Source organism: Leuresthes tenuis, unplaced genomic scaffold (genome assembly GCF_036924035.1).
Source record: "Leuresthes tenuis unplaced genomic scaffold, fLeuTen1.0.hap1 SCAF_6, whole genome shotgun sequence".
Taxonomy (NCBI): Eukaryota; Metazoa; Chordata; class Actinopteri; order Atheriniformes; family Atherinopsidae; genus Leuresthes; species Leuresthes tenuis.
This window is the reverse complement of record NW_027325360.1, coordinates 4,400,767-4,427,522: the sequence shown is the minus strand read 5'-3', so window position 1 is coordinate 4,427,522 and position 26,756 is coordinate 4,400,767. Positions and strand designations below refer to the sequence as shown.

The window sequence follows — 26,756 nt, the reverse complement described above, 5'->3', positions numbered from 1 at the left end:
ATTTATAGATCAGTCTGCCTCTGCATTTTCCTGACAAACTAAACGTTACATAACTCTATATCATGTGGCTGACTTTAGATCCAAGCTGACAGAAGTTGGTGAACATAAAAGTAAACAAATTAAAGGAACAAATAAAAATCTTTGCTTGAATAACAGAAAGGGTCCAACCCCGACAGACCACGTATAAAAGTACGTTATAACCAACTGCTTTAACTATTTATCAATTGTGGGACTTCTAAAAGTTCTTCGGAGTTGTTCAAAAACTTGTAAATATTTATAATATATTTTAGTCAAACGTTTGAAAAAAAGGAAAAAAGTTTTTATCGTAAGTTTTATATGTATATATATACAAATAAAGTTATGATGAAAGTTGTGATCATAATGAGACAAAAACGTAGTTTTCATTGGTGTTTTTATTCTCAGGATAACGGACAGAGTAACGGCTCCATTTCCTCCGTCTGATGCCTCCGAAGATCGTCTATTAAAACGATGACTCACCACGTTACAAAAAAAGAAAACAAGAAAATGTTTGCATTTAAAGGTTTTTCTTTCCCTTCCATTTTTGATAAGAAACTATTTTAAAAAAATGTAACAGGTCACCAGTTTTAGATCCATTTGGCTCCTTGAGTCAGCTGAATCTGATATGATGTTTCCACATACAAGTTTCCAAATGAATTATTTCCTTTTTATAAAACAATTAGCTATAAGATCAGTAGACATCTGTGATGAATAAACTATGAACAGATTTTCATTTAAATTTAGATGTCTTTCACTGCACATTTAGTGATTTTAAATGCAGGACACCTTCAAAGAGTGATAATTATACAGACAAATGAATAGATAACATATAAGTAAACATTTGCATCGTTATTGTGACTTAGTGGATCTTCCTTTTTCTTCAGAAAGATTATGTCAAACTTTTTCAATTAAAAAACTCTTTATTATTTAAAAAAATCTCATACTTTTACCTGCTTTTCAATTTAGATTTATAATGTGTCAGTTTATTTCCCTTAACAGCTTTATTTGTGAAACTATTTAGCTTTTCTTCATAATATGCTAATCTACCGTGAGCTACAAAAATATTCTTTCAACACTATCATTAACAAAAGCTTTTTAAAATAACAACAAGTTCTCCTTTTGTCCACAGTATTTTGGTCCTCGGGAGTTTGCTCAGAGTGAGATATCTTCTCACCACCTCCTCTCTGTTTTCCCCATATGTCAAAGTCTTTGTGCTTTTCAAGACAGCGAGGCGACAGAAGGAAAAAAACAGCTGGATCCAAGGATTTCTCCAGCTAGCGGAGCCGCTAGCCGCTCCAGCTCCTCAAACCAGCCAATTCCCCCGGGTTCCCCCTGACTTCGACAAGGTACCGTATCTCCTAAGTGTCCGTGCACCAGGAGCAAACAGCTCCTTGTTCCGAGCTCCTTATTTTTTACCTGAGCCTCCTGTTTGCCCTCATTTTCCAACTGCTAGCTTGTTAGCATCCATTAGCCTCTGCTGATGCTGATTAGCCAGCTAGCTTAGCTAATTAACCTCCTGCTGCTCCATGAGCGGATTAAATCAGCCGTCCAGCACCAAGGTGGCTACTCATTTATTGTTTTAATCTGTGAAACATTGAACATCATTTTTATCAGTGACTGAGATGCTTTTTTATCAGGAAGTATTCACTAGAAACCAGTCTGCTGTTTTTATCTATGCAAAATCACTGAAATGTTGCCTTAAAATGTTGTTTTGTTTCACATTTATCACGTTTTTTTATCCTTAAAGCAGCACATTTTGGATGTTTAGTAACTGTCCTGTTCATTCTTATCTTTTAACTTATCTAAAAACAAATATTCATTTAAATTATAGAAAAATTCAGAGTCAGAAATCGCATAAAAGATGTTCTCAGACATGAGTTTGTTCTACTTTTCATCCTGCTTGTGTTTGATCTTTATTCTGAAATGTTATTTCCCCACATTTTTCTCATTAAAATGATGAAAACCTATAAATGAGAATAAGTACCCATCGGTCTAAGACTATTACCCCTTTGAGTTAAGACTTTCCTGCTCAGCATTACAGCTTTAGTTCAGACACGATTGTTTTCATTGATTATCTGTGTTCCTGTGTTATTATTTGAAGCATTTATTAAGTAATTCTCCTTCAGTCTTGCTGAACAGGAGATGTTTGCAATAGATGGAAACACAAAGAGCGGAAAATCCGCTGATCTTTGTCAGACTTCCACCTTTTTTCTTCACACGGTTGCTCTTTAGTATTTAAATACTTGCTGATTATTTTGCTGAAGAACTGAATTGATCATTTAACAGTTTGACTCGGTGACGTCGTTAAAATCAGTAACTTTCTACTCAGAACGTGGCAACCGCCCTTAAATGTGTCGAGCTTAATGACGCAGAACTCTTAAAGAGGTTTGTCTTGTACAACATTACTTTGTTGAACTGGAATTTTCTTGGATACTCTGAGTTTATGACTAAAAAGTGAGATTCAGACTCTGTGCACGGCAAAGTCAACGAGAACAAAGGGAAAAAAAACAGAAATTTAGGAAATGGTTGCTAAAACAAACACGTGGAAATATTTCAGCTGCAGAGGGTGATTCTGACCAAAAACAGGTTCTTCACCTTATTAACAGCTCAGCTTATTGGGTTGATCGTGAGCACAAAGCCAGATGTTTTACTCTTGTCCTGAGTCATTGGTGTTATATAAATATAACTAAGTTCTTTAACTTGACTTCAGATTAAAACTGAACTTTTAAAATACATTTAAACATATTAGTCGGACAAAAATGTGAGGAAATAAAGCTTCTTACAGCTGAGCTCTAATCACATCGACACTCAGCTGCGTTCAGGGACTAAAATCAGCCCATTAGGACTGTGTGTCAGCTCACTTAAAGCATTTCCAGACGGTCGCTCTGCTCTAATAAAACCCTGATTTTATAACCACAGAATCACCATTAAAGCAACTTAAAGGCAGCGTCTGTGCAGTGAATTCAGCTGAACTGACATGAACCGCGATCTCCCACAGAGGACGTTAGAGGCAGCAAACCATGCTTGTTATTCAAAGAATGTGTGACATCGCGGCGCTGTGGACTGTTGGAAAACCTTCCAGTCGGCTTAAACGACCCAGTTTAGTTGAACTTTTGTGTTTGCTTGGCTGAAACCGTCCAAAGAGCCTTAAAGTTCAAGAGAGGATAGTTTACATTCAGTTATTTTAGCTTTTATGTGTTTTTTTTATTCCTATGCAGCTTCAAACGTCCTGGAGTGAATTATTCCCCTGTATCCTGCAGCCCTAATGGGGATTGATTTGACTTTAGTGCTACAGCTGCCATTATTGATTTTTGCTTTTCAGTCCTGATCTATATTTGCTCCATTATCGACATCTTTACCATTATTTTATTATTTCTGCATCCAAACAGTGAACCAGACTCATTTATGCTCTGATTTGTGAATTAAATGGCTATTTTTAACATTAGTTTTAAGGGGGATGTACATTTTAAACGGCTTCCAGACGCTACAGTCAGCTGAGTTTGTTTTCCTTAATTGATAAATTGTTGAAATTAATTGAATAAAACCATTCGTCTCCACAGTTTTATAACGTTTGCTCCAAATTTGGCCCAACTAGGTCAGGAATTTAAAGGACAAATAGGACCATGTGATTTGAGTTAGAAATGAAAGAGCAAAAAGAAGAACAGACTGCAGTGAATCACCTCAAACAATAGTCTGTAATTTAACCCAGACTCGAGTTTTATTCGTTTTATATAAAGTTATAGTCGTACCTGATGCATGATGGAGGGATTTCTCCTCTGAAGAAACAGCTGGAACCGATGATCAAAGGATCTGGAGCGCTGACCTACGTTCAGTCCAGAATCTGCCAGCTGCACTTCACGACTTCAGTCTTAACGTTGCTGCTTGTTGTCGCGCTCTCAGCGCCGGGGGCGTGGTTTGGGTGGCTGATCTTAGGTTAGCATTAGCATGAGGTAGCTAACGAAACCACACACGCTGTTCGCAGCTCCAAACGGGCGAGGAGGCGGTGCTTCTTTTGTGTGGAATCACAGGTAAACACACCTGGTGGCACAGCCAGGTACTACAGAAACTCTACTCTGATTAATTATATGATCAACCGTAACTGAACTGTTGAATATGGGCATTTGTAAGTAGTTTAATCGGGTAATAAATGGTGTCATGATTCAGCTTGATTGGTTATCTATAAAAATGCACAGACACAAATACTGATGTCGTAACAATAACTTTGAAGCCATTTTATTCTGAAAGTCTGAAAAACAGCTGCAGGTCCGACTGAGTCTCACCAAACACTGAAGGCTGGTTCTGAACTGATGCTCTCTGATGGCCCTGTTTTCAGCAGAATCGGAGAGTAACTGCACATTCATGTGCAAACACGTAAAAAGCTCTGTTAACACGGTCAGCATCAGCACCATCTTGCTAGCGTCTCCTGTTACCATGTCAACACATGAACTCGTATTCTGACATCATTCTAAGGAGATAATGGAGAGGCACAAGCTGACCTAACAGGTCAAAAACGCTGGTTTTCCACACATAAACATCAGAGTCGGACCGATATTTGCTTATTAAAGCACGATGAACAAAAAATAAGTTTGGAGCTGGAAAGTATTTCCAAAAGAATGAATAATGAAGAGGAAACACCAGAACTTACAGCTCAGAAAGTCCAGCCCTATGTACTTTTTAGGACTTCGTTTTGGATCCTGGTGCCTCTGATGGTTCTTCTTAGTTCTTCAGGTTTGATCTTTCCTTTAACTTTAGTATCTGACAAATATCTTCAAGCTAAGCAGCTGCATGAAATACTTTCAGCAGTAAACTGAAAGAGAAATGTTGCTCTAGACTAATGGACCAATGGCTGCAACTCTAAAAAACACTGAATCGGTTGATTTTATCCCTGTTTTTTACAGTTTCTGCTGTTATTAGATGGTATCCAGGTTTCACCTCATGGAAATATAGAAATGGTCACATTGGATTTCGCCCCTGCTGGTTTCGCTTTAATCTTTCGTGCTTTGGAGGTTATTGTGTTGGAAAGGCGGGTTCAGTTAGAGTCTGTTGAGTTTAACTTTGTGAACATCTAAAGCTTGTCTCATTCTCACTTTACAGCCAACAAACCAGTCCGCAGGGAACCAGGTTCAGTAACGTCCCGTTCAGATGAGTTCAGGACATCAGCACTTTTACTGAAGCCGGTAGTTTTAAGATAAACTGATGTTTTCATTCTGTTTAACACGGTGAATCAGGCCGCCCTGGAGTTTATTTTTACCTGTTTAAATGCAGCTAAACTGAGAGTTTGATGTGAAAACCGAGGGAACCGTGAAGAACCTCAGAGTACACCGTGTAATCAGATCTCTCATCCTTGTCTTTGCTCCAAAACAACATTTCATCTGATTATTTTTGTTTCTTGCTGCCTGGAAGGATTGAAACTCATCAGCTGTTCACATAAACAGAGCACGCAGATGTCCCCCCCCCCCCCCTTCTTTTTTCCATTTAGTCTTATTTTTGATGTCAGGTTTCGGACCTAAACTGGTGTTATCAAGGATGTTTGGCACGACTGTTTCTCAAAGCTGCAATCAGAGGTTTTTATTTTGGCCGATTTAGTTTTGCGGTCCCTCCCACGCAGTCTAAAAACAGCCCATCGCTTTCATGGAAGCTCCAGTTTCTGAACATCCTGCGGCCTCGAAAGGAAGTTTGTTCATTTGAAAACACCAGAAACCTCTTAAAATATTTATAATGTACATTGGGTGACCAAAAAAACGGAAGCACTTATTCTAAAACCCTTCACATTTCTTAGAAAAAGAGGCAGCAGCTCAAATTATTTCAATTTAAAGCATCTAATTCATTACTTTAAAGGACGTTCTTATGACTCGGTGTCTGTCTGGAAGGATTGGGCTGCTCCCGTCACGTTTTAGTGTCGTGGAAATGAGGATTAGAGGGAAAATAGCTTGTAGTACAGCAGTGTTTGTTAAACAAATGAATTTGGAGATGGTGTATTTATCATCGGCTTTCAAAGAGAGAGCATTTTTCAGTTTGCTGAGCTGGCTCACAGATCTCAGGTCAGCAGGCAGTTTGTTCCAGAAAAGAGGATCAAAGCATCTGAGCGCTCTCCCGGCACATCTGGATCTTATTGTAGGTGCACCACCTGATGACGGAGAGGCCTGAGCAGCCGGCGTGTTGGAGCTGGTTCCTCTGATCTGCGCTGCCAGTAACTGCAGAAAACAAGCAGTTTATTTGCTTACATCTTCAGATTTAGTTTAATATTGTTCCAGATGTTTTTCTCTTTCACACAATTGCTTCACAACTGTCCCGTTTCCAAGTGGTTTGTTTGCGGTCTGAGGGCAAATCGACCAGTCAGGGTGGTGATTGTGGTTTTAGCCATAATTCAGGAAGTGAGTTTTAAGAGTAGAAGATGCTGAGTTGTGCTGCTTCTGCTTCCTTTTCTATTTACAGCCATAATTTTGTGGTTTGGTCATTCATTACAGCTTGTTTACAGCTCGCTGTGTTGTTCCTGCATTAGCGTGTACAGGGCTGAGATACCCGCTCTGATTTGGTGTTTAGTGTCTTTTATCAGTCATTATCGAACATCTTCACCCATATTAATGAGTCTGAAATGTAGGACAATGCCAGCCCAGAAAAAGTGGCCACAAAATGTTCAGACAGTATGTGACATATCGTAGTATTTTCTGTTAAAAAAGCTAATGTTATAACGTGGAACACCAAGTATTTGTAGGGTTGACAGGTAGACCAGAGGGCCTGTACCTTTAAGAGCAAAGGCTTATGGGATATGCCAGTTCCGGATTCTATACTGTTTGCATGTTTCCTAGTTACGGTGCCAGTTGCCGAGTTACTGTTGTTGTGTACTATTGTTGTTTTGTGTCGAGTAAACGGACTGGACTCACCTCCGTCTCCTGTCTCATCATCATTTCCGTCTCCACAGGGTTTTATTTGACCTGCCATCAGTGTTTAACAGCAGTTTGCTCTGTGCTCTCATATACTGTACAACTGGACACCTAAAAAAGCCTCTTATTAGCATATTTCCTGTTTCTGTTATCAGACAACATACATAAACAGCACTGAGATGACGCCTGTTGGGCTGCAGGCTAAGCAGCATTTTATAAACGTGACTTAATCTGATTAAAATCGTCATTGATCAGCTCTGTGGTCGGGTTTTGGTCTGTTTCTGAGCTGTCGGTTCACTCGTGCAGCTCGCAGGCCGCTGCTCTGTTAGGACGCTATGTCGGCAACAAAAGCCGCATTCGGACAGAGAGTTCTAAGAACCGTCCACTTTGAATTTAGTTATAAGACCTGCCCTTCCCCGGAGGAACCGTTTAATTTTGCATTCGCACATGAGTCGGGGGCCTTGACAGGGACTGATGTGACGCCGCCGTCTGCGACAGACGTGTTACTTTAGCGCCACTCAACAACAAAACAGAACCCGGGAAAAGTAAGGAGAGAAGGAAACAACAGCGCCAAGAAGCTAACATGGAGAGCGAGGAGGCCACCGTGTTCATGGTCTGCATGACGGGGATATTAATCATGGACGATCACATCAGGCGTCTAAGATGGAGGCTGGAAGAGCCTCTTCTTCTTCTTCGTTTCATGGAGGAAAGAAGGAGAGCAGAGCGCCGCAGACAAAGGAGACGACGTCTAAGTTTAACTTATTAAACATGCGCCGGTTGTGTCCGTGTCTCATGAGTAAATATTTCAGACAAGGGGCGGAGCTACCAGCCACCAAACACCTACGTCATGTTCCTGTGGAGCCCAGAAAAGACCCTGAAGGAGCTAAAATGGTTCCAGGAACTGAGGGCCGTGGTCCCTAGATCCTTTATGTCCCAATGTGCGAAAAAACGTCCCTATTCCTGAAAAGGTTACAGGAACTGCAAAAGGTTCCTACAGGGGGAATGCCTCCAAGTAGGAGAGGTTTTAAGTGCTCAGGAGCTCAACTTGTTGCTGACAAACGTAGGCTGCACCTTGAGTGAGTAGAAATGCACTCAGCAGCTGGATTTCCATTCAATTCTGAAGCTAATCTGAAGGGATCTGTTGAAAGGCCACAACAAAAGAAATGTAAAGTGTACAAGCTCCCACTCTGCTGCTGGACTCCACGCCGTGATGTTTTACAAATACTATTTATTAAAAACTCTAATGGTGTTGCAGATGTGGTGAAAATGTGGTCCGTGTTTGTTTCCAAAGAACCGTCACACAACACCGGTCACAGCGGAGCATTAACGGTTAACATCCCAAACAGAATAAGCTGGTAAATTACGGCTTGATGGCCTGAAACTGGTCAGAGCTCCTTCCAGCAGTAAATTACATTGTATTGGAAACCATTGGTCAGCAGTTTGTATTTGGACCTTTCCAAGCCAGCCTCTCCTGATCTGGTTTTATGATTATAGGCTCTGAACGCAAAAATAAAGATGTTTAAATGCGTTAACCAATTTCTGTCCTCACCATGTTTTTTTCACTAATCAGATTACTGAAGGTCATGTTAACGCAGACAGTTTGACGTCTTCTGACAAACCAGCCAGAATTCGGCCACAAAAGACAGTTTGTTTGCTTTTGGGATCTTTTTTTGCAGTCTATGGGTGAGATTATGAAGCCACGCATCAGTAGAAGTCTTAGTTGGATCTGATTCCTGCTCAGGGTTTGTGTGGTTGGTCAGCGCTCGCTGTGGTGCTGGTTCAGGTTGCGTGCTGTGTTGTCCACGCTGTGAGTCACGCTGCTTCGTGATTAATCCCGATTATCCTGCTGTGTTTTTGCCTTTGATCACAACAGCTCAGGCAGCTTGTGCCGTTGGACTTTAAACGGTTTTAAATCTGCAGCATTACTGAGCAGAAAAGGACCTCTGAAATAGAAGGGACTTATTTCCACAGTTTCCTCTTTATTCCCTGTGTCACATAAACACTTTCAACAGCTTTTTAGCAGGATTGCACTGTTTCCTGTTTCTGCTTCCTGTGTTTTATTCCTGCTGATCGCTGGTGGTCATGTGAGAGATTAACCATGTGGGGTGTTTTTTACCTGCAGCTGGTTGTGAGGCTGATGATGTGGTGTGAAGATGGAGGCTCCTGAATACCTGGACCTGGATGAGATCGACTTCTCTGATGACTCAGTGGTCAGTATGATAACCATATGAGGTTGCTGCATGACAGAAACACACCAAACAGCCACATCTTCCTCTGTGATAAACACCGTTACGGACTGCAACCATTTAGGAGTGTGCAAGTAAAAAGTTTACATGGTTACATGTAAGTAAATAATGATGATGAAGCTGCTTTGCTGCCTATTTTGTGCAGGTATCATCAGCTAATTTCACTTCAGTTCAATAATACTTTAAAAGGGAACTCTGTTATTTTTAAACCTGGACCTTATTTCTGGCATGAAATACGTTCATCTACTCACCGAGAACAGTTTGGTGAAAGTCGGCACCCTTAGATTCCTATATATTATATACTGGGACCACTTCATCCACACGCATGGCTGCAGCACAGCTCATTCACTTCAGTAAAAACGTCCATCTTACTCAAAGTCGTCGTTCACATTGTCAAAATTTGATAAATATCCTGCCATGTTGCACAAAACTATCAGCAGCAAACTCCGTGTGAAGTTAGCCGCCTGTCACAGAGCACGGAGTAAATAAACTGTGCTGCAGGGGGGCGTGTGGATGAAGTGGTCCCAGTAGAGTGCCTGTGTAGAAATCCCTCCGTTAGCTCTCCTATAGCTGCTAGTAGCCACATAACAGCAGCTATGAGCTAACAGAGCTATAGCACACGTTCATTCATTCATTCTTCTTAAAGTATTGGTGAAATAAAGACAGATAATGCCTTATTTAGATATTTAGAGGCTGTATTTTCTATGCCCTGCTCTTTCCCGTTATATGGATATACGCAGATCTCGAGTGATCTAAATATCTTCTGAAGGACGCCGACATTCACCAAACTGTTCTCAGTGAGTAGATTAACGTATTTCATGCCAGAAATAAGGTCAAGCTTTAAAAGTACCGGAGTTCCCCTTAAATAATAACCACATTATATTGCTACAGATGACAAAATAAGAATATAAATCACGCAGAAAGCTGAAGTTGGGGTGTTGTTTTTGTAGCTTGGCAACAGCTTGACTGATGATGTCACACACAGCGTCAGCAGGTAACAGGTGAACTCTCTCAGTAGACACGATGTAAACATCTTAAAGTTGTCTGTGATCATTTTAAAACGCAGAGGGCGCTTTGGTAGCAAACATGGCACATTATCTTCCTTTACTAAGAAGTCAACAGGGTGTGCAGTAAGTTGAGATGATGTTAGAGAGCTGGATTACAGGGCAAATAACTTCTAATGACCCGGTGCAGCTTTCGGTACACCCTGTTCTGTGGGTCATTGTAGTTCAGAGCGCCTCCACCTTTTCATGTTATATCCTTTTATGCTATATCCTGCTTGATCCTGAAGTTTTTCCTTATTTCACTCCACTTAAAGACAAAAAACAACAACAATCAGCTTTAATTGAGTTCTGAGACCTTGGTGAAGTCTTATGTAGAGTCGAGCATCATTAAAGGCTCACCTGTACAATATACAACGTGAGTGAACACTCAAACAATGTGAATCCACCAAATACTCTAATGTTGAATCAACACCCACCGTCATGAAGGGAGAATTCAGAGGAACTCCACCGGTTTAATTTGTATTGATGAAACTGGACATGTAATTACACAGCTGTAACTGCTTCACTTCTGCCTGTACTTAGAGCAATTAGCTGATATCTAAATATAACTGCTCTGCACAGCTGCTCAGCTGCTGGATTCAATTTTCTAGCAGGTCTAACTCTTTGTTTTGGTCGTTTCTCTTCATTTTAGTATTCTGTCACATCCCTGAAGAGCATCCCAGAGCTGTCCAGGAGGAGCGATGGCCAGGCAGAGGAGAGACCAGGTAACGGAGTTTAACCAAAGTACACTTTAGGCACATTCCCCCTGTAGGAACCTTTTGCAGTTCCTGGAACCTTTTCAGGAATAGGGATGTTTTTTTTCACGCATTCGGACATAAAGGAACTAGGGACCACGGCCCTCAGTTCCTGTAACCATTTTAGCTCCTTCAGGGTCTTTTCTGGTTTCCATAGGAACACATGATGTAGGTGTTTGGCGGCTGGTAGCTCCGCCCCTTTTCTGAAATATTTACTCATGAGACACGGACACAACCGGCGCCTGTTTAATAAGTTAAACTCAGACGTCGTCTCCCTTGTCTGCGGCGCTCTGCTCTCCTTCTTTCCTTCATGAAACGAAGAAGAAGAAGAGGCTCTTCCAGCCTCCATCTCAGACGCCTGATGTGATCGTCCATGATTAATATCACCGCCATGCAGACCATGAACACGGTGGCCTCCTCGCGCTCCACGTTAGCTTCTTGGTGCTGTTGTTTTCTTCTCTCCTTACTTTTCGCGGGTTTTGTTTTGTTGCTGAGTGGCGCTAAAGTAACACGTCTGTCACAGACGGCTGCGTCACATCAGTCCCTGTCGAGGCCCCCGACTCATGTGAATGCAAAATGAAACGGTTCCTCTGGGGAAGGTCAGGTCTTAGAACTGTGTTCTTAGAACGTCTCTGTCCGAATGCGGCTTGTGATTTCATGCAGTTTAGATTTGATCTGTAATCCTTTCGTCCTCCTGTAGCTCCGGCCATCAACTGGAGTCGCGGCGTTTCCTCGCACAGTGGCGGGGGGATCAAACCCACGGGGCTCGCTGAGGTTCACAGTAAGTTCCGTCCAGTGAAGAGAGTGTCGCCTCTGAAACACCAACCAGAGACCACAGACTCGGACTCGGATGGTAAAGTCCAGGGGCTGGTTCTGGGGGAGCAGGGGGAGGTCAGTAAGGATGACCCCGGCTCTGACAAACCGACTAATGCCTCCAGCTCCTCCGACGGGTCTGGAGGGAAGGTGAAGGGCCTGGGAGGCGGCATGGTTGGAGGGAACAACCCTCAGGCTCTGCTTGGGGAGCTGGAGCACTACGATCTGGACATGGATGAGATCCTTGACGTGCCTTATATCAAGTCTAGCCAGCAGATGTCCACGCTGCCTCGCGTCCCCCACGACAAGCGCACCATCACAGGGAGTAACTTGGGTGGAGGCACCCTGGAGAGGAACAGGGGGGGAGCACTGAAGAGCTCCGCTTTATCCCACAATGAGCCTCTGAGCCTGGGCAGCAGCAGCTCTCAGACCCAGGTGAGAAAACCCTCATGTCTTATGGCTTCATAGTTATTTGCCAAAGTATTGTTACTCCTACGAGCTTGAATAAGGGCAAATGGACTTTTTATCTTTCAATTTTCAAGAAAAAAGAAGTCCAGATGCCCTTATTGAAGCTTTTAGGATTAGCATGACACAGATGATTGAGAATTTGCACTCACAGAGTTTCTCTACTGTAACTTAGCTCATAGTTTTCACTGTCTTGATCAACTCTAGTGAAGAGGAAAGTAAGTGAGTTTGCATCAGCAGTGTCTTTATTTCCACTTCCAGTATTTAGTTATCTACAAACTGACTGAAGCACCAGACACACTGAAAAGTAATCAAACAATTTCCCTTTAATGCCCATCTGAAAGACATATTTTGACAAGGATTGAGAGGAGCCTGCACAGGTGTCAGCTGCTCCAACAGTCAAAACAACTTTAAGATCATCATATAAGGTCCCTTCATCACTAACTGAGTCACTGAGGAGCTGCTGTTTTAAAAGCTTCATGTTGGCCACATCCAGGCAGGGAAACTGATCCAGTATCTGCTGATGGACACATGATCGTGTTTATTCTACCTTTTGGGTCAGATGCACTGAAGCTTCCCTTGCACAGACATATGAACAGTCCAGGTTGATTCAGGTGCATCTGTTGTCTGCATCCTCAGTCTTCAAAGCTCCACGTTTTTGGGCTGAACACAGTTAAATCCAGAGGTTGCAGACCGGTCCAGATGATGAGATTTGCAGCACACAGGCTTTAATGTCGTCGGTCCAACTACCCAAACTCACACTTCTGACCCACCGCTGCAATAACTGTGGTTCTGCGAGGTAGCAGAAGGCTAATCTGTACATTTCTATGGTTTTGATGAACTCTCATTTAAAATCATGTGTATGATGCTTGTTAGATGGTCCTAATTTCTGCCGAAACATCATTAAGATGTTTTCTTTTTTGCAATAAGCACAAGGAGAGCAGCTCATCCAGATCTAGATGATCTTTTCTCTGAATCTCCATCAGGTTTCAGGGATTGTGGCTCTGTATTTTTTGCCTAATCTTACTGACAAACAGAGACAGAAAGCAGTGACATCTTTCCTCTCCACAGCTCTCGCCTTTAAAAGCCTGAATGTCAGCGTCATTGATGAATAATCTCATCGGCTGCCATGTTGGGACTAAACCTGAAAGTCTCTCATGTGCTTTTTCTGCAGTATTGTGTTCTGTCTCCGGTGAAGTGGTCGGACCTGAGGAAGTCCAAGTCGATGGATCCAGACCTCCACCACCTTCACCGCTCCCCAGGTGGAGGAGGTTACCAGCTGGAGCTGCACTCCTCAGGCCTCCTCAGCTGCTCCTCCTCCCTCTCTTCCTTCTCTGATGCAGGTAGGACCTGAAAATTCTCTCGTTTTTTCCTTCTTCTCTCACAACATCCTGATGAGATGTGATACAGTGACGACTCGATTTCCAGACAAGCTGCTGTCTGCGCGTGTCTTCCCGGACTCCCAGAGCCAGAGGCCCGGCGTGGAGCCTCCGGGCAGCACGGCGCCGACCTTCCCCCTGCCGGGGTGCAGTGTTGGCAGGCAGGACGGCTCCAAGCCCTGGACCCCTGGATCAGGAGCAGGGGGAGCTGGGCCCAGGGCGTTTGGTGGAGCTGGAGGTGAAATGGACGAGGAGACCAAGAAGAACCAGAACATCATCAACATCGTCAGAGAGGGACAGATCTCACTGCTCGTAAGCGTTGTGTCATAGTTCATCTCATGTCATTATCCTCTCATTTATTCTCCAGTTTTCACTGAACCTCTGTGTTCTCCTCTTCCTGCTCCCCTCCTCCGCCCTCTTCTTCTGCTGGTGTTAACCCCCCCCCTTCCTCCTCTTCGTCTCCTCCTGCAGCCCCACCTGGCGGCTGACAACCTGGAGCTGATCAGAGACGAGGATGGGAACAACCTCCTGCACATCTCCACCTCTCAGGGTCACGCCGACTGTCTGCAGCACCTCACTTCTCTGATGGGGGAGGACGGCCTCAACGAGCGCAACAACCAGCAGCTCACCCCCGCGGGTCTGGGGGTCAAGGTCAGTTTTTGTGTTTGTTTAGTTGTAAACAACCAAACCGCAGACTCGGAGTGTGTTTATCTCCAGTGTGGCATGAATGTAGTGTTGGGTGGAGACCTTTGCTCAGTTTAATTCAGTTTCTCTTGTTGTTACGTCAGATATGACCCAAACTGAGCGATTCTACATAAAAGCTCCTGTTCCTGTGATCTGTTGCTCAGATTTATGACTTCCACTTGAGTCAGTGTTTGGAAAACCTTGATTTTCTCTCTCCTGTGAAATGCACTGCACTCTTTACAATGTTCCACTCTGGAGAGCATCTTTGATGCTGCGTTGATAGTGAAAGTATGGCTGTGCAGCTCAAAGACACAACATGATGACGCAGACCGGCCAACTTGGTGCCTAATGATGACTGTGTCTTATAGTCAAAATGTGAGCAAACAAATCAGCTTTACTTTTAATCCCAGGTTTAGTCCACATGTGTTCAGGTATTTTTAAAAGCTGAATGTTTTCAACTTGCTTTCTAATAAAAGAAAAAACAAAACAAAAATACTTTCTCAGTGAATGTTTACAAGACGCAAGAAAATAATCAAATGAATGTGTTAATCCGACCAAAACTGGCCTTTTGAGGTGCATGTAAACATATAAATCTGACCCAAATCATGCAAAATCAAACTCCCAGATGATCCTCGGTGCTCTGTTCGTGCTCCAAAGTTCCATCTTAAGTTTTCTGTTTCTTTTGTCAGAAACTGGGACTGAAACTCCATTTCCAGACTAATAAAATCCTGATTTTAGCCTCATTTGACAGATTCACCATCAAAGTAACTTAATGCAGCTTCTGTGCAGAGAATTCAGCTGAACTGACATGAACCACGATCTCCCACAGAGGAAGATGGTCCATGATACCAGACAGGCGTCGGTCAGTAACTGGTTTACTGGGATGAGGATGGTGGCCCAGTTAAGCTGAGCTGTAACCATAGCGCCACTCAGCTGTAAATGTAACTTTACTGACTGACTGGTGACAGAAAATACTTTTTTCCACTAACCGGAGGGTTTCATCCCAAACTGGTGACGCTGGCAGCTGGTCACCTCAGTTACTCAGCATCGTGGGACTATAATTGCACATTTGTGTGTGAAGTGAAAATGAAAATCCACCAGAACTATCATGGCCACGTCTACAATTTTCCTTGTAAACAAAGTGCACAGAGTCTGACGCCACGTTTCAGACTCTCCTGGTTTCCCTGTCTACACGTCAAACTTAGTTTCTAAGTATCTCCACCCTGGAAGGAGTTTACCAAAGATTTGTTTGCAGCTACCTGCTTTAACATGTAAATGAAAGCCTAAAATTAGCAGTAAACTCCAGATAGAAATGAATGAATACCTGTGTGGCTGTGGGCAGTCTTTATTCGGCTGTCTCTGCACTGCCTGATCCTGATGGGAAACTCTTAGCCGCTGTGAAGCTTTAAATTTCAGCAGCAAACATTTACTTCATTTCCTCTTTAGGTGGAGAAAACAGCCAACAATAACAAGCCGACTTTTGACTGGCTTTCAGCAGCTTGTCAGTGAGGTCATCGTGGACTGGGATGGAAGTTTTTGATAAGATGATTTAAAGGTTTACATCAGCTCTGTTGTTAAAACAGACTGAAGAGTATAAATGCTGAGTAGGTCCGGTTTTATCGGCGCTGCGGTGGAAACCCGGCTCTTAATTGGCTGCCAGATGGGAAGTGTGTTATCTGCAGACAAGCTGGGCCGCTGTGTGCTGGTTCTTGATTGGTTCTTATCAATGGGACGCCTGTTTATTCGTTCAGATTATCAGGAGGACAGATTTGCAACCACCTGGTCCTTACTTACTATCTTATTCAATTTTGCTGTATTTTATTTTATTCCGTTTACTGTTTTGTTTTATTGTTTTGTACTTATTCTTTTCTTTATTTATTATCTGCTGTAAAGCACTTTGGTACCGAAATGGATTGTTGTAAAGGGCTGTATAAATAAATTACATTTACATTTACTGCAGCATGCATTACACATGTTGTGGGGGTGTAACTGTTTACGGAGGCATGTGGAGGTTGGCTCAAAGTTCCCATAATGGAGAACATCAGCAGTGATGAAAAATGTGTGTTTTTGCAACACAATGGGGACAAAAATCTGACCGCACACCAACTCCTGGGGACTTCCTGTGAAGGTGGGGACAGAAAGTCTGTTCCCACATGTGCAAAGTGAGTTTTAAAGGTTGTGGTTAAGTTTAAGGTAATGGTTGGGGTCAGAGGGAAGGGAGAGTCCCACAGTCATGTGTGTGTGTTGTTTACAGAATGGACATCTGGAGTGTGTGAGGTGGATGGTGAGTGAGACGGAGGCCATCGCAGAGCTGAGCTGCACCAGAGAACATCCCAGTTTGATCCACTACGCTGCACGCTATGGACAGGTAACCACCAGCAGAGCATGGCTCCCGCCGCGTTATCTCGCCTACGCCCTGCTTTTCCTGTTCATGTCCTGGATTTCCTTTGGAAACAAACTTAAGCAAAAGACTTTTTTTAAGTGTTGCTAATCCTGAAGCTCAGTTCCAGATGCTTTTTCCAGTTGGGATCTTTGGAGGTTTGGCCCAACAGAGCTTCATCATGTCACCAGCTGCTCTTTTTTCCTCTGGATTAAATTAAAATGTGTGCTGATCATCTGTAAAACACAAATCATTTGGATCTAAAGGCTTGTTGCTGAATACTTTACAGGAATGAAATCATTATTTGCCAAAGAATCTTTGCTTTTCAGAGCTTTTCTTTTAGATTCTGCACAGTTGGATCTCTCACAATAACTCCAAATGTTTGAAGAAGCAGACGGTAGAAGAAGAAGCGCTCGTATTCAGTGTGGTGATGGATGAAGCATCTCTTCTGTGTGTCTGTGCAGGAGAAGGTGCTGCTGTGGCTGCTTCAGTTCATGCAGGAACAGGCGATCTCTCTGGACGAAGTCGACCAGAACGGGAACACCGCTGTTCACGTAGCAGCTCAGTACGGACACCTCACCTGTATACAGGTAACCTGCTGGCTCTACTGTACAAAACACTAAAAGCAAAACCACTCCCACCATAAACTATCCAGGAATCTGTGTGTGGTTAAAACTGTTCATCCAGTCTACTTTGTCCTGTTTTTATTAGTTACATTTTAAAATTCACACTGTTCCACAACCTCCTTCACCCTGACAAAACACAGGCGGAGTGTTATTTCCCAGGAAGGTGGAGCCGCCTGCTGAAGGAGGTCCGGATGTTATTTGTGTTGTCTGCTTCCTGTTGGCCGGCTGAGCTGACAGTCAAAGCGCTGATGGTTAGCGGTTAGCTGGTTTTCCTCGGGTGCCAAGTCAATGTAAGGAGGAGCCGCGCTGAAAATCAAACAACCTGCAGTGAAGGGTTTCTGTTTGTGGTTCCAGACCCTGGTGGAGTACGGCTCTAATGTGACGGTCCAGAACCAGCAGGGGGAGCGGCCTTCCCAGAGTGCCGAGCGGCAAGGTCACACCACCTGCGCCCGATACCTGGTCGTCGTGGAAACCTGCATGTCTCTGGCCTCGCAGGTCGTCAAACTCACCAAACAGCTCAATGAGTAAGTTTGAGTTTTTCTGAGGACGGCGTTAGTTTTCCGGATGTTAAAGTTCTCACTCAAAGCTCTTCTCCCGATAAATAACGGTGCGCCGATGAGGATATTTGGGGCTGAGCATCGCGTGCTGGGAGCGCGATCAGCCAGTACAACACCAGTCAGTTTGTTGTCTTTGGTTTGTGTTTCGATGAGTGTTAAACTGGTTTATCGCGTGTCATTTTACTCTTTTAAACCACAGTTTGTGGCCGTTGGGAACAACAAAAAAATCACATTTCATGAAATATCAATTAGAATTAAAGTTGAATGAGAATGACACCAAGATAACTATCAGTAATACAGACACAATTACAGTATTTTTCAGGTTATAAGTCGCATAAAATGAAACAAAACTCAGAAAAGTCAAACTTTATTCAACTCTCTTGTTGTGCTGTGTGACTGATAGCTTTGAGTCTCTGATCAGGAGCCATTTTTGGGGCAGCGGGTGTAGAAAATGAATGAATGAATGCACACACCTTAATGTTGGAGCACAGATCGTATTACTCCGCGAGGCTCGTGACTACGGTGGCCCTTAATGCTCAATCCATCAAGCAGTGCAGCTTCGTAGCTCACCAAGGCCGAGCTAAAACATTTTGACAGATTTTTGAGCGCCGTGTACCACATAAAATCAGTTCTAGGTCAGAAAGCACAACCAGAATTAATTCATACATTAGGTCATTTTTGAGATTGAAATTAAAGGATTTTAAGTGCGCCTTATGGTCCGAAAAATAGGGTAGATTATAGTATGCCAGGAGTCAACAACCACTCAATGAGAGGCAAAGGATCAAAGGATGCAGGTGTGGATTTTAAAGTAAAATAAAACAGAAATATACATTTAAATTATACAGTTAATGCCCTCATAGTCTCATACTCACATATCGCATATTGTCTCTATTGTCATCTCTTAAAGGAACATTAGAGAAGTTTCTCTTTTATTGTAACATTAAGTCTCCATGTGAGCCTGCACATCTGCAGCCATACTCTCAATTTGTTGTCCCGCTAAAGAGGCCACAAAAATGTTAAGTGACCAAAAACGGTGTGGTGCGAAGCTGGAGACCAAAGTCGTGAACTGCGGTCCGTCTCCAGGGCAGTTTCAGGCCCAGGAATGTGGATAATAAAGGCTGGTGTAACGAATCCGAAGCACAGAGTGTCAGGGTTCGAGAACTTCTCTGGTGTTGCCCTAATGGAGCCGTGTCTTAGATACAGATAGAGCTGAGAAACGGCTTCATTAATGCTATTTGTATCCAAATGCATTCAGTCACATGCTGCTTCCTTGTTGAACATCTGATACGAGGCTGAGGTTTTGTGCGTTGAAAGGAAAAACACCCGACTGTCATGTTGGCTCGTTTTAGACTCGTTTGTTGAGCTCTGCTTACACAACTCGTGTGAAGTCCTCTTCGCTGTGCAGAAAAGTTTCTTTACTGACATCTGCCTGCTGCTTATGGTTCTGACACCCGGTGAGTGAAAGGCTTTTTGTTTGTTTACTCTGGTTTCTGTGTGTGATCTGGCCTCAATATATAGCCTAATTAGCTATGAATAAATGCTAGTTACCGAACCCCAGTTCTGTGTAATTTTGTGGACTTTTCCATTAGAAAATAATTGGAATAATCCACCAGTCACCGTATTTAAGGCGAATATCAGCCCACAACAATCAGTAGCCAGTTGATTGGAGCACCCTCACAGAAAAATGTGGAAATTCCTGAAATTTTCAGAGCAATTCTTAAGCTTCTTAAGAAGAGAGAGAAGTTAAAATGTCCTAAAAGCTACTGTTCTGTCACAGAAAGCAGTTCTTACTGTCAGATCTCTGCGTCAGCTGCAGGAATTATTAAGAAGGCACATTTTCCATCAGTGATTAGCAGAATGTCCCGTCAATGCTGTCTTTGGTTGACTGACCCTTCAGAAGTGAAGCTTTTAGCTCCTCTGTTACTGCTGCAGTTTCTGATGGACACAACATCTGACTAAACTCAGAGGACGGTTACTGATGTGGTGGTTTCTGTTTGAACCAAGTTAGCCACACATTAGCATCACAGCTAATGTACTGATGTACCCTTTAAGGTGTTTGTAATGAGTAAAGAAGACATCTTAAGACATCTAAAGGCTGGAAATAAGCCCAGGCTGAAAAAAACGAACCAAGTCAGACTCCTTTGTGCTGATGATGTCTGGTTTGATGAAGCTGGTGAATGTAAAGGGAGAGCATGGAGCCAGCAGCCTCTGCTGTCTCTCAGGAAAGTAGGAAGCATTTTCACTTAGATTTATCACTTATGTGATCAGTCATTGTTCTTAGAAAGAAAGTCAGAATCTGTTTGTTTGCAGGTATGTTCCAGTTTTTCAGAAAACCAACATTTCTGTTTCATGAAGCCGTTTGTTGGCAGAAACGTCAGTTTTTCTGTTTGAATTCAGCGAAAACTGTTTGACAGATGGACAGCATTTTGTTTAATTAGGTTTACTTTAACTTCGTTCTTTGCTGTTATCCAACTCCATCTGGAACAACCAGCCCACAAAACAAGATGAAGCAAAAGAAAAAGAGATTTCATCTGTCAAATGAATGAAAACTGATTAAAGTCAGATTTTTATTGCTTCATCTTAAACTTTCCTGCTAATACAGGCAGATCTTATTGATGTTGTGTACCTAACAAGCCTTATTCATCCAATATGTTTAAGGTGTCTTTGTGCGGGTTTGCTAAGGAAAAGATGGGATTGTTTTTTATCCCAAACATTCAGCATTCAGACTGTTGTTGTGTTTGTTGTCATGTAGGCAGGCAGCAGAGAGGATGACTTTACAGAAACAGCTGCAGAGGCTGATGGACCCCAGCAAGGCGGAGGGCACCCCCTCCAGATCACCCAGGTAACACACACACACATCTGTTATTCCTGCTGTTCCCATCACCTTAATCTAATTCATCATTTAACACAAAATAAGTATCATCTGACAGTAGGAGTCAAATAAAGGAATTCATTATTTTTAGAAAATCAGAGCTGGAGAAACGGCACGGAGGACTGAAACTGCTACAACCCAACACCAAAAATATATAGATGGCCAAATAAATGCTGCTGAAATTAGATAAAAGAAGGGGGGAAAAAAGCATTTTTCTGTTTTAATTTCAAACTGCATTCATTTAAGCTCATATTAGGTCATTATTTCTTTACTTAGTTTTCAGATTTCCTTGAACATGAAGTGAGAACTTGACTCAGTGGCAGGATCTGAAACTCCGCCCCCTCATTAGCATAATGAAGCGGAAACGCAGAGATGGGGAAATGTAGAGAGAAAACACGGAAATAAAGGGAGAAAATGCAAAGGCGGAATATTAGAGAAGTAAATGCATCTATAAATTAAATACATTTCAATAAAGAAACATGCTGAAATCTAAATAAAGAATTTTAATAAAATTGGATTGAAGTCAGTATGATGTAAAGGAAATTAAATATAGAATTCATTTAAAGTCATCAAATCGTGACGTTAACACCTTAAATGAATGTTAAATTTTTTTGTTTAGCAGGTAAAAACACAGACAAATTCAAAGTGTTAAAGACTGAGTCTGTTCAGCTTTGATTATCTGAGTTTGGTGATAAATGTTCAGACCAGAATAGAGAATAAAAGCAGTTTGTATTAATTTCAGCTGTAGCTTCAGTTTTATAACTTAAATGATCAGTTTTAGTAAAAACTTCAGTTTGTTAGGATGATTCATAATGAATGAAAGCTTCTGTCTCTCTCTGGACTCCAGCTCCCATCAGCCCTCGGTGGAGGCGTGGCCTGAGATGATGCTGACAGCCGAGGGGACTCCTGGTGATGGTCATTGGTTGGTTCGTCAGGGAGGGGTGGCGCCCGACTCCGTGCTGCGGCAGCTGCTGGGGAAGGAAGCGTCAGAGACGGTGTGTCCCAGAGAAAGGCTGCCACCTGTGGCTGGTCTGAGCAGAGAGGGCCCCGGGGCCCCTGGGGGCCGCAGAACAGGGGTGGTGGAGAGGAGAGAGCTCAAGCTGGCGAGACTCAAACAGATCATGCAGCGCTCTCTGAGTGAGTCCGATTCGGACGGTTATCCCCCAGAGGACGGTAAAAACCAAGGAGCCCCGCCCTCCAACACGATGCGACCTGATAGGCCGTCTCACCTGCCAGTCACAGAGGAGGAGCAGGCGCCAAACCACCTCAATCTGATGAGGAAGCACGTTCCCTCTTCTTCCTCCTCTACCGAGAGGAAGCTGGCGTTTTCTCTCAGCGGTTCAAAGTCGGTGGACAGCATCGGTCACAACCCGTCGCCCACGTCCAGCGACCCCGAGGCTGCAGACGGCAAAACCCCGGACACGCCCGGCGACGTGCACGATGCTGCCAACGGCCAGAAAGTCGCAACCAGCCCCAAGAGCGCCCTGAAGTCGCCCTCATCTCGCAGGAAGACGTCCCAGAACCTCAAACTGAGGGTCACCTTCGACGAGCAGGTCCACAAGAGCTCCAATCAGGAGGCCGAGCCGCCCAAAGGGCCTCCGGGGAAGGAGAGGACTCCAACAGGAAGCTCCGAAGGCAAGCGCCCGTTTGGGACGTTCCGCTCCATCATGGAGACGCTGAGCGGAAACTCGAATCACAACAACAACACCGGCGGTCAGTCGGGCTCCGCTGTGAAACTGTCCACCTGTCAGAACTCACCGGGCAGGAAGTCGGACAGTAAAGGTAGCACAGGAGGCGGAGCCAAGGGCAAGAGCAAAACCAGTAACGTTTAACCTGCCCACTGAGGGCCCACTGAGGGGCCCACTGAGGGGCCACTGAGGGGCCCAGAGCAGGATGAACAGGAGGCGCTCAAGAGCAAGCAGTAAGCGGCAGAGAACGTGAGAAACGAGCACAAATCTGACACACGTTCCTGGAAGGAGGAGGATTTTCACTCCAAGGCGACATAAAACATGACAAAGTGGCCTTTTATCCGTCTGTTCCTCCTTCTGGTTTGACACCAGGCTGAAGGAAATTAGATAATTGTTTAGAGTTTTGTTTCATTTCCACAAACTGTGACCAAACAGCCTCTGAGTCGCGGATAATTCCCTAAATTACTGAGGTTAAAACCATGAATTTTACAAAGAGAGAGAGAAAAGTTTCAGTAAAACACTCTTTAAAGCGAAAGGTTTTGGGCCGATGTGTCCGAGGCTCATGAATAACGTTTAAAGTTTAAACATTTAGTCTGAGGTAATAAGAAAAGTTCATTCCTCGGTCACGTTCACACACATTAAAACGCACTTTTCAGACATCTACCGGCCTCGAACCCCCCCGATGTGCATGGAGCCTTCTTTAAAACACCACCTCCTGTTCAGACACCGACAGGCAGACAGCACTTCCTGATCGGCCTGAATAAGGTCGAATTCTGAGTGAGTGAAGATCAAACGAGGCTGTGTGAAGCGTTCTGGAAACAACACGAAGATGCTTCAGTCCGACACGTTTTTAACCCAAATAATGAGGCCTTCAGATGAGGAAAACGTCAGAGATGAGGGGACGTCATGGAGGTGGGACTCAGGAGGATGGAGGATGTCTGCAGCTCATCTCTTCTTTATGATCACACTGTTCCTGGTCCTGGAAACGCAGCCCATGTGTGGAAGATGAACACAAAAAGGAACCAAACTGTTGTTCAGCCTAAAGTTTCTCATGTTCTCTGCCTCCAGCTTTCAACTTCAGATGTTTTTACACCGTTTTAAAAGCCCTGTTTCTGTTAGGCTGGAGGACGGAAACTTCACGTGTCACAATTCAACTTTTCATATATTTTTACTTCATTTTAGTTTAGTTTCGTTGGTGCAAAAAGTGTCTGTTGCTGTCCTCTGATCGAAGGTGAACTCATGAAGTATTTATGTTTCTGCACAGTTAGGATTTAAATGTTATACTCATGCACATGGTTAAAGTGCACCGGCACAACTAATGCTTTTAAAACCACTGTATATATATATATATATATTAGTATTTAATTTGTTTGTTTTATACATTATAATCCACACGTTTTTTACTTCTACGGTTCTTATCTATGCAGTATTTTTGGCATGAAGTAGACGTTAGTTGCGTGACGTGTTTTTGAGACGGGGAGGTTTGAGGATGCACCTTCTACAGCATGAAGTATGAAAGGAGAGGAGAAAAAAGGTCAAACTGGTCATTCCAGAGATTTTATGCAGCTTTCATGAGATTGTGAAGTTTTCCAAACTGGAAGCTTGAAACCAGAGGACGCAGGCTGTAATCCGATGCTCGTATCCAGCGTTTGGATCCCGCTGCAGCAGGAAAATGTGGAAATGATGGAATACAGAGAAAACAGGAAGGTTAAATGGCTGTGAGCTCTGCTGCTTGGCAACAGGAAACGTCAAATCATTTCTGTTTAAAAGGAAAGTCATGCCTCACAGATGGCTGATGTTGTGTCCATCAGAGCTGCATCACTCAGCCGATTTAGGACATTTTAAACATACAAAAGCAACACATTTAACCCATGAAAGGCTGTTTAAATGACTTTAGGCAAGGCAAGTTTAAGGTGATTCAAAGTGCTTTACAGAGACATTAAAACAGAACAAATAAAAAGCATGATTTAACATTTAAACAAAAGAAATAAGAACAATAGATAAAATCAGAAAAAAATTATATATATGAAAGATAAAATCAGTTAAAATATGATTCCGTTTAAGAAACTCAAGCTTATTCAAATGCAGCTGAAAATAGATGAAAATAGAGTGTTTCAGCTGATCTGAGGCTCTCTGAGAGTTTGTTCCAGACATAGAAGCTGAATGCAGCTTCTCCAGGTCTGCTTCTGACTCTGGGAACTGATAACAAACCAGATCCAGATGACCTGAGGGGTCTGGAAGGTTCATAGTGAAGGTCACTGATGTATTTAGTATAAAATATATATAAAACGTCCTCAGAGCTTTGGTTCTCAGAGCTAAAAGGTTCAGTTTTTCAGACTAATAGAAGACACTCGGCTGAGTTTGTGAGGACAGATTTTAACCCTTAATTAAATAATGACACAATAAGATGCGCGCGGCAACCAAAGGTCACGTGCACGTGAAACAAAAGCATCACTTGGCTCAGAAAACGACTTCATAACAGCTGTAACCTGGCAGCTTTCCTACAAAAACGAAATGACTCCTTCATCAGGCCTCATTACAGGGTTAGAAGATGTTTACGCAACCAAAGCCGTAAAAATCACGTTTTCTCTGCTGTGTTCGGTACCGACCGTCGCTTAGCAACCAGTCTGTGAGCCAATGAACCCTTCAGGCCTCCTGTTGGACCGCGCCCCATCATCTTTGGGAGAAACTGGATCCCGTTCTGTTTCCTGTGCTCGTTTACGTCGATACAGATACTGTTGCTGGTGTTTCTGATCCAAACCGCCTCAGTGCAGTTCGGATCTGCTGCGCAGCTTTCTTACACCAGGTTTACATCAGCTGTGGAGAGTCTGCGGGAGGCGGGGGGAGGTGGAGATGGAGGATTCACCTGCATGTGCTCCTCTTTTGTTAAAGGAACAGTCCAACATTTTAGTCCCTCCATAATAATGCATCAGAGTGGATTAATGCTGGACTGTTCCTTTAATCTCAGCTGAATACTTAGTAGCACTTTGATTTTGATTAGTTTCTGAGAAGCATTGAGTTCTTTGATTCTGAATGTGTAGAAATGTGTTCTCATTTCTTAACATTGACCTTGTTCACTGCAAACTGATTCAACACATTTAAGGTGTAAAATGTCTGATAAATCAATGGTTTCCTGGTAAAATACGACCGAACTCCTGATGTGTAAAACGAGAGGTTGCCAAGAAAATCTCCAGCCCTCATTGCCTGAAACAATCAGTGTTTGTTCATGAGTTCTTTTCTTTTAAATTCAGATAGTTTTACCTGAAACTTCACGGTAAGCTCTCCTGTCAGGACGAAGGAGAAGAGACGGACTGAGCTCTGCCCGATGTGTTGTTCACAAACTCTTCAGTGACTGACTTTTTACTAACCAGCCTTCTGTTATTTAAACTGTTCTGACGGCTGAAGACGAACTGAAATAAACCTTATTTCTTGACTTCCAGCTGGTGTTACGTTATTCTCACTGATCATATTTCACAAACACCTCAGTTTTATTCTCTTTAGTCCTCCCTCACCTCCTTTTCTATGACTTCCACCCCCTTTTAGACCCTTTTAGACCTCTGTGGTTATTTAGTTTCACTCTTTTTCTTCTATGAAAACCTACTGAAAGTGAATTAAAATGCGTTTCTGTCTAACTTTACATCGATCTGTTGGCAGAAATGCAACCAAACATCTTAAATATATTTTAATCCACGTCGAACTTTGTAAAAAATTTGGATGTTTTTTGTCATCCAAGAACAAACATTTTATTTCTAAATGAGCCCCACTTTGCCCCTTTCTACTCCACCATGTTGCACCACCCTTACTTATTACAGCAAACGTTTTTGTGGCCGTGTGATGTTCAGTTGGTTGCAGTTTCTAATTGGCTCCACTAGAGGTCACTGCATCACACACACTGGACTTTCACTGTGTGAAAGCATTGAAATGAGCCAGAGGAGGTGGTTTGAGCACCTGGTCGGGATACGTTTCCGATGATAAAACAGCAGAGATCATATTTCTCCAGTTTTAGCTTCTCTTCATTGGCTCCCTGTTAAATTCAGACTTGAATTTAAGCTTCTTCTCCTCACATATAAAGCTCTTAATGATGCTCCATCATGTCTTAAAGATCTCATAGTTGCGTATTTTCCCAACAGAGCGCTTTGCTCTCAGGCTGCAGGTTTCCTTGTGGTTCCCAGAGTTTCTAAAAGCAGAATGAGAGGCAGAGCCTTCAGTTGCAGCAGCAGCATGTTTCCACAGTAACAGACCAACCAAACACTGGCTCCCGGGCCGACCTTCCCTTTTTCTTGCTTTTTGTGGCCATTATAATTTCTCTTTCTCGCTTCGAGTTTGTTGCAGTTTGAAACTGGACC

At 43.1% G+C, this 26,756-nt stretch overlaps 1 protein-coding gene across 1 annotated transcript; it reads left to right on the top strand.

Moving 5' to 3' along the window:
• Window positions 1–1,225: 1,225 nt before the first annotated feature.
• Window positions 1,226–25,849, top strand: sncaip (synuclein, alpha interacting protein). The gene is made up of 12 exons (XM_072387265.1): window positions 1,226–1,364; window positions 9,025–9,112; window positions 10,844–10,916; window positions 11,647–12,194; window positions 13,399–13,567; window positions 13,653–13,915; window positions 14,075–14,254; window positions 16,542–16,655; window positions 17,132–17,257; window positions 17,648–17,817; window positions 20,603–20,692; window positions 21,570–25,849. The coding sequence occupies exons 2-12, from the start codon at window positions 9,056–9,058 to the stop codon at window positions 22,552–22,554; spliced, it is 2,775 nt and encodes a 924-aa protein (XP_072243366.1). The 5' UTR covers window positions 1,226–1,364; window positions 9,025–9,055; the 3' UTR covers window positions 22,555–25,849.
• The last annotated feature ends 907 nt before the right edge of the window (window positions 25,850–26,756 follow it).